This window comes from Camelina sativa, chromosome 3 (assembly GCF_000633955.1).
Source record: "Camelina sativa cultivar DH55 chromosome 3, Cs, whole genome shotgun sequence".
NCBI lineage: Eukaryota > Viridiplantae > Streptophyta > Magnoliopsida > Brassicales > Brassicaceae > Camelina > Camelina sativa.
This window is the reverse complement of record NC_025687.1, coordinates 8,744,025-8,751,576: the sequence shown is the minus strand read 5'-3', so window position 1 is coordinate 8,751,576 and position 7,552 is coordinate 8,744,025. Positions and strand designations below refer to the sequence as shown.

Here is a 7,552-nt window from a genome sequence, read left to right as displayed (position 1 = left end):
ACATATATATGATCAGAGTCTTATCTCGCTCAGTAAGGAACAAGAACAACCATGATATGGAGAGCTTACTGGTCTGATCTGTTGATCAGCTTATTTTAGCCCAGTGACTGATATCATCAGATCGTTTGGCCTCTCTATCTAACACCTGACAAAGACAACCAATATTCTCAGTTTTGATTCATATCCTAAAAACTAACGCTTGTCAAAGAAAGAACATGATTCACCTAAAATATTCTTGAANTTAAATCATTAGATTATAAGTTTTAGGAAATAATTGGAGGCAGAGAGTGTCGGTGGTCTGAGCCGAGAGAAAAAAAAACAAAGCACGAGCAAAGTCCCATCATACATTAATGTACATTTTGACCTTTGAGTCACCTTTCATCTTCTTCTTTTTCTCTTACCTTTTGTCTGTTTTTTTTTCACTGTACATTTTACTTTTTTGACCCCTCCCCGTAAATTTTTAATATATTATTGAAATTTCCTCCAAACTCAACAGGATGACTATAGTTTTTATTTTCAAAAAATGTTATCACTTTGATTCAAGCTACTTCACTATAAATGAGTTACTATTTAACACAACTTTTTTTTGGTAAACAATTTTTTAACAAAACTTTTGATATCGAAATAATAAATATTTGTTAATTTTGATAATTTAAATTGCAATACTTTCCGGTCATAATAATATGAAGCTGAGTGAGTGACTTCAGAGCTTTTCTGCGCAACACGTGACAATGGTATTGAGTCTATAGACTATGCCCCCACCGTGTCTCATACACTACAAAAATTCATAATCAATTCAAAACCAAACCAGACCGGAATAAAGCTCTCCGGTTCGGCAGATCAAAAAGACAATCAAAGGTAGGTTTGTAAGTTGTTCACATTCTAATAAAGAAAGAGAGGTGGCTCGTCAATTCAGTCACTAGGCTTGAGTTGATCTGAAGCAACTTACTTATTAATCAATCACATTTATTACATTAAACATCATATGGTACATATATATGATCAGAGTCTTATCTCGCTCAGTAAGGAACAAGAACAACCATGATATGGAGAGCTTACTGGTCTGATCTGTTGATCAGCTTATTTTAGCCCAGTGACTGATATCATCAGATCGTTTGGCCTCTCTATCTAACACCTGACAAAGACAACCAATATTCTCAGTTTTGATTCATATCCTAAAAACTAAAGCTTGTCAAAGAAAGAACATGATTCACCTAAAAGATTCTTGAACAAGTGTAACGCGTGCATACCTTAGGCCGCTCTAAACTTCAGGATCCATGAATGTGATGTCCCATATCTTGATAACGTCAAGGATCAGAAGAAAAGGCCGATAAATTTCAATCCAAGTGATGGATTTTTTTGGCAGAAGGATCACAATCTCAAAAGATCTTGAGACAATACATTGTTTTCTTGAAGTATACAATCATATCCCCACATCAATGGAGGAAACTCTTAGTAGCCTCCATTCCTGTTTACCCATCCATCACTCATAGCAACATCAAAACCTCTGAAGTGATGTTTCAAAGAGTTTTACAAGAGGTAAGCAATACTCGTCATCAGATTACTGCTTCAGAAACTGTCCTAACATCATAAGGCTCATACGGATTGATTTCCATCATTCCTGTAATCCCTGATTTGATAACCGGATCAAAAACCTCTTGTTCAGAGGATCTTCTCATCAAGCCTTTCTCAATCATTTTTTCTTTTAAACGCATAGCTTCAGCAACATCACCACTTTTAATCAGTCCGTCAATCAATGTGTTATAGGTAATAGCATTAGGAGTTATGCCCTTCTGAGGAAGCTTACGTAAAAGCCTCTGAGCACGATCTACATTCCCCAACTTGCACAAGCCTTTTATCAAAGCGTTGTATGTAACAATGTTCGGGATAATACCTTTTAGAGACATCTCATCCCTCAGGCTAAAAGCTTCATTTATATCACCATCAATAGCACATCCGTGAATTAGGATCGTATATGTGTATTCATCTGGAATAAACCCACCACTAAATAGTAAATCCGAGAAGAGCTTTCGAGCATCCTTGAGTTTCCCAGCTTTACAGAGACCTGAGAGAGCAACATTGTAAACAATATAATTGGGGACTAAGAGCTTCTTAGGAGTACTATCCTCGAGAGAATCAGCGATTTTTTGTGTTTTAAGACACGTAACTGCATTGGGCTCAAGAAACTGTTTCAAGCTCTGGTAACCGGGAAGAAGCAGATCAAAGTCCACAATCTTCTGCAATAGCAAACAAGCCTCGTCGATCTTATTAAGCCGAAACAAACTGTTTGCAATCTTGCTGCAAATATTCACATTTAAGGCAATTCCTTTCTCTATCATCTCAAAACATGTAGCGTATGCTTTATCCATCATTCCAATATTGCACCAGCCGGTAATAAGAGCACCATATGTAGCAACAGTAGGAGTTAATCCTCTTGCGCGTAGCTCGATTACAAGATCTGCTACTTTATTCAAGTGTCTATACTTGAAAGCACCAGATATCAGAGTGTTATACAATTCTATGGTGGGGAAGATTCCTTTCCTTTCCATAGAATCTTTAACCTCAAAAGCTTCTTTCAAGTTTCCAACTTTATAATACCCGTGACTCAACGCCTGATATGTTTGCACATCTGGCTTACATCTGAACTTGTTCACATTATCTAAAATCTCTTTGGCTTTATTGACCTTCTCCATTTTACATAGCCCAGTGATCATTACGTTTAAGGTTACTGTATCTGTCAATTGACCTCTTGCTAAGACATTCTCCCACAGCTTCATAGCTTCGTCAAAATTTCCAAGCTTGAACAATGCTTCGAGTAGAGTGCTACAGCTAATCTCATCAACGATTACGCCTCTCTTTAGCATCATCTTCCAAAGACTCAAAACATCATGAAAAGCACCAACCCGACTATAACCTTTAAGAAGTATATTGTAAGTCATAACTGTTGGTACAACTTCTTTTTCACACATTCGATCACAAAGCTTTAAAGCCTCGTCAACATGACCAGCCTTGCAATATCCGTCCACAAGGGTATTGTATGTATGATGATCTGGTTTCAAGCTCCAGTCGTTCATCCGCATAAATATTTGTTCTGCTTCGAGTAATTGACCAGATTTGCAATACCCATTGATCAAGGAGTTACAAATGGTTGTATTTGTTTTTACTCCCATCTCCATCATATCATCATGAACCCTGACAGCCTCAAGTATTTTACCACTACGACAATATCCATCTATCAATACACCATACATATGCTGATCTGCAACAAGTTTATTTTCCTTTACCGATTCAAACACCTGTTCTGCTTCCTCCATCAACCCCTTTTTACAATAACCCTTGATCAACGAAGTATACGTAACAACGTTCCTAGATACCCCGCTCTCAGACATCAAACTCAATACTTTTGTCATTCCCTCAACATCTCCGATCATAGCATACCCATTGATCAAACTATTATAAGTTACCACATTCAGCTCCAAACCCAATGAAATCTCCATCTGTTTAGCATAGTCCATGGCTTTATCAACTTTCCCACTTCTACAGTAAGCATTAACAACAATACTACAAGTAAACACATCCGGAGAAACCCCAAAGCTAATCATCTGATCATAAACATGTAAAGCCACAAAATTTTCACCTTTCTTGACCAAATTGCTCAATAGGCTGTTACAAGACAGCAAACTAGGGACTCGTCCATAGCTTCCCATGTTGTCAAACACATGTAAAGCGTTCTTAACCATACCCTTCTCTGCATAAACTTTGAGTATCATGTCAAAGACTGTAGGAGAGAACGAAAACTCCTTGAAAACTCGAACGAGCTCGGCCCAGACAACGAAACCCGAGTGATTAAGAGCAACCAATTCACATATATACGATTTCGTTAGATCGTACAATCTAGCTCTAGACAATATGTGAACCATTTTACAATAAGACTTGTAATCAGGGCGAAACTTTTGCTGCTTTGAAGCTAAATTGAAAATCTCGAGACATGCCTCAGGGTTAAGTCTCAATCTACGGAGGAGAGAGTTGAGGAGTACATCAGAGAAATCGAGAGAGAGATCATGTAGAGCATCGTACCTGCCAAGCACGAGAAGACGTGAGACCCGGTCGAGTAATTCGGGTCGAATTGGCCCGTTTCCTCCTCGAAGCCCGCGGCGAAAGTTTCTCGAGGCTTCGGAGGAGAATCTACGAGTATAGATAAGTGGAAGCAACTGATAGGCAACAACAACGCGTGCCGGAGACCTTCGGAGCATTTATGAAAATTTCGTTATCGGTTGATTAAACTTGGAGCCCATTGAACTTGTGACCTCAAAGTTCCGGTCTTTAGCCTTTTAGTGTTACAGTTCGTCGACGATTGACGACGATACGTCGGCGAGCAAGAGTGAGAGTGTGAAGGAGAAACCTTTAAAATTGGTACTTGATTCGGTTTATCTGGTTTCGGTTCGATTTGTATTGTAGGGCATTGGTTCGGGTTTGGTAACTTGAGAGCATTGTTACAAAGAAAACTCTGAATCTGATTCTGATGGATGAATACAAAAGAATCATGGAATGAGATGACAGAAAAGAATATGGTTGAGAGTTCATCTTTCCACCAAAAAGAATATAAAAGCATATATAAATCTACTGAGAGGATCCTATAAATAAATAAAAAACCCAATCAAAAGCAAAAGACTTGTCAATTTTGGGTTTTTAAACCGGGAATCTACCGGTCATCTGTATATGCTCAAGTGTTTTTCGTAAACCGTACTTGTGAACCGCTAACCGTCCAGCCCTGAACCCGTCTCCATAAACCGGAGAAGCATCAGATTCTATCTGGTGCTTGAAAAACTCACCAAGCTTCCTTTCGTACTGAGACCTTGGTCCCTTCTTCAATCCTTGAGAAGAAGATGATGATGATGATGATGCAACATTGCTGTTACTTAAACCAGCAGCTAACTCAGCTTCTAACCACTTATGAGCCATCACTTGACATATACCTTCTTCAACATCTTGGCTCAGCGTTCCGAATCCTTTTTAAGACCACAAAAGTAGTTGCGCAAACACAGTTATCAGCAATACGAAACAAGAGAAAGAAGCAGTAAACTAAGAAGTAAAAGAGTAAGAGACTGACCTTTGAGGCGCATCCATGCGTGCATCATCTCGTGGGCTAAAATCGAACCAGTGAGTAACCTATACAAATTCAGTAAAACTGTCAGTGTGGACCGTGACATCAGATTAATCCAGTGGGAGCAAAAAGAGTCTCTTACCTAGGGAGCCCGAATAAGATGAGAATGGCAGTAACTTCGCATTGCCGTGTTAACTTGTAAGGCTCTGTAACCATATTCCCAGCCCAATTTCCTGTGCCATGCTTTGATCGCTTTCTTACAGTACTAACAGTTTGTTCTTCTGACAGGCAGAGTCCTCTTGTTTCTGGCATGTGATAGTGACCCTAAGAAGCATAATGAAATAATAAACTACTTTAGAAAAAGCAGACAGTGATGATAATTACAAGTTTAAGCTTAGTATTGGCGAAGTTTTTTATTTACTTACATTCTTTTCACCTTCTCTTGCTTCGTTGAGTGCTTGCCTCTCAACCAAGAGGAGTGGAACTTCTTGCTCTACCTTCATGTTAAGTCCTTCATAGAATTCTTGTATTTGCAAGTAAAGAGGTTGGCATTGAATGGTGTCCATGACCGCTGAGTCCAAACACTCGAGGCAAAGTTTCCGTCCATCGTTAAGTTCAACATATCTCGTATTCCGTGGCTACAAAATAAAGCGAAGTTGTCAATTTCCGGCCACATAATGTGTTAATTTTGAGTAGAAGATGTATATTTGGGGACATTTAGGGGAGAGGAGATTCCACCTCCATTCTTTCACAACTGCAACATCTTGGGGTAGCATCATGTTCGTGAGAAGGGCAATACTTCTGAACCCAAAAAGGATGTGCCCTATATTCAATAAGACCAGCAGGATTTGTTGGAATCTGTTCAAAATTTTACAATCGGAAAAAAAGAAAGCAACAGATGATAAGTGCAAGATCCGAAAAAAAAACAACACATTGTATATATATGGGCTATAATGGTAGAAAAGGCAAAGAGATTTACATACAAAGTGGCTGCAGACATCACATTTTGGATGATATCTCTCCCTGTAACAAGCCTTGTGAAAAGGGTAGTTCCCTGATGTAGAAAACTATAAGAAAAAAAGGGAAACACATTACGAATAAAATCTATAGGTTAAGTACACCGGATAACAAATGAAGAGAATAATATGGAAGAGCTTGGTCTAACCTCGTACTCAGAAATTGGCTGACTGCAGCCGTAACATCTAAAACATTCTGGATGCCATAGTGAATTAAGGCAATTTAGAAATCTTCCATGACCAATCTCCATATTGCAGCCAGCACAAATCCTATGCAGACAAGTTGTTGACAAGTTATTTGGCTGGACAGACACTAACTGATGATCACCAAAATTAGGCCAGCTTATAATGGTTGGCTATTTTACTACCTGAAATCCGTTTGAAAAGTAATAGGTCTTGGATAATAAATATCTCCATTTGCATATACATTTCCTCCTCCTCCATAGATATGCCCATTCCCATATAAATCTCCAGTCCCATATGCATTCCCATTATCATATGCACTTCCATTTTTGTAATGCGGTGAATTCCCAACTGCCATACTTTCTTGTAAGGCTCTAGCAAGTTGCTCATCTTCATCCACCGTCGGGTATTTCCCTGTGTCCATTATTTGTTTTAAAATTTTTAGCAGAACAAATCTGACAAACAGAATTAAGTCTTGATACTTTCTGTCTGGTTAAACAATCCGGAAAATGGACTCACCGCTTACACTACTTGTCTGTTCTTGATTCTCTTGTAAAAGAGACAATGCAATTGCACGGTCTATTTCTTCATTTTCCTGGTCATTAGATGTATCCTAGGAAAGAAAAAGGCACAGAATCTGAACAATACAAACCAGAGCTATGTATAATCCAAGAAACCATCAACTGTGTGTGTGTGTGTTTTTTTCAGTACTTCAAGATCTCCAAACCCAGAAGTAAACAATAATGGAAAAAAACAGTAAGCATCAGCATCATACTAACCTCAGAGGTAGATGGTTCTTGTGTATGAGATTCATCATGATCAGCATCTGTATCAGCACTAGGCCCATCATTAGGATAATTCCCATAATAGTGGTCATTCCCAACCCGGAACCTTTGGTTAGAGCCTTTGAAGATCTTGTTAAACCAGCCCATTTTTTTTGCTTAACAAACTATCTGCTCATAGACAATGCAGGAGGTTCTTTTCAAACCTGCAAAAATAGTCGAAATCTCTGATTCAGCAAAACTAATTCAGACTAAAAACCCAAAACAAAGTTGCTTAACTAGCTTGGTTTCCAAACATCAAACGCCACAGAACAGCAATATTTTTGAATCTATGATTAAAACCCTAAAGACCTGCAACTATGAAAAGCTCGAAACGAAATTTGAAAAAACAAAAACCCCACGAAATCAGAATCCAAAGATGGAATAATCAAATAAATTCAGCTAAAAAGAAGCTATATAGGTCGTAC

The 7,552-nt window shown here is 38.5% G+C and overlaps 2 protein-coding genes across 2 annotated transcripts; both read right to left on the bottom strand.

The window, feature by feature from the left end:
- LOC104776043 (putative pentatricopeptide repeat-containing protein At1g19290) lies at positions 931–4,398 on the bottom strand. Its single transcript, XM_010500041.2, has 2 exons — positions 1,251–4,398; positions 931–1,135 (listed from the first exon to the last, which is right to left on the bottom strand). The coding sequence occupies exon 1, from the start codon at positions 4,251–4,253 to the stop codon at positions 1,557–1,559; it is 2,697 nt and encodes an 898-aa protein (XP_010498343.1). The 5' UTR covers positions 4,254–4,398; the 3' UTR covers positions 931–1,135; positions 1,251–1,556.
- Positions 4,532–7,546, bottom strand: LOC104776042 (protein DA1-like). The gene is made up of 10 exons (XM_010500039.2): positions 7,083–7,546; positions 6,823–6,916; positions 6,489–6,717; positions 6,270–6,390; positions 6,088–6,171; positions 5,843–5,962; positions 5,530–5,742; positions 5,247–5,428; positions 5,111–5,169; positions 4,532–5,009 (listed from the first exon to the last, which is right to left on the bottom strand). The coding sequence occupies exons 1-10, from the start codon at positions 7,233–7,235 to the stop codon at positions 4,690–4,692; spliced, it is 1,575 nt and encodes a 524-aa protein (XP_010498341.1). The 5' UTR covers positions 7,236–7,546; the 3' UTR covers positions 4,532–4,689.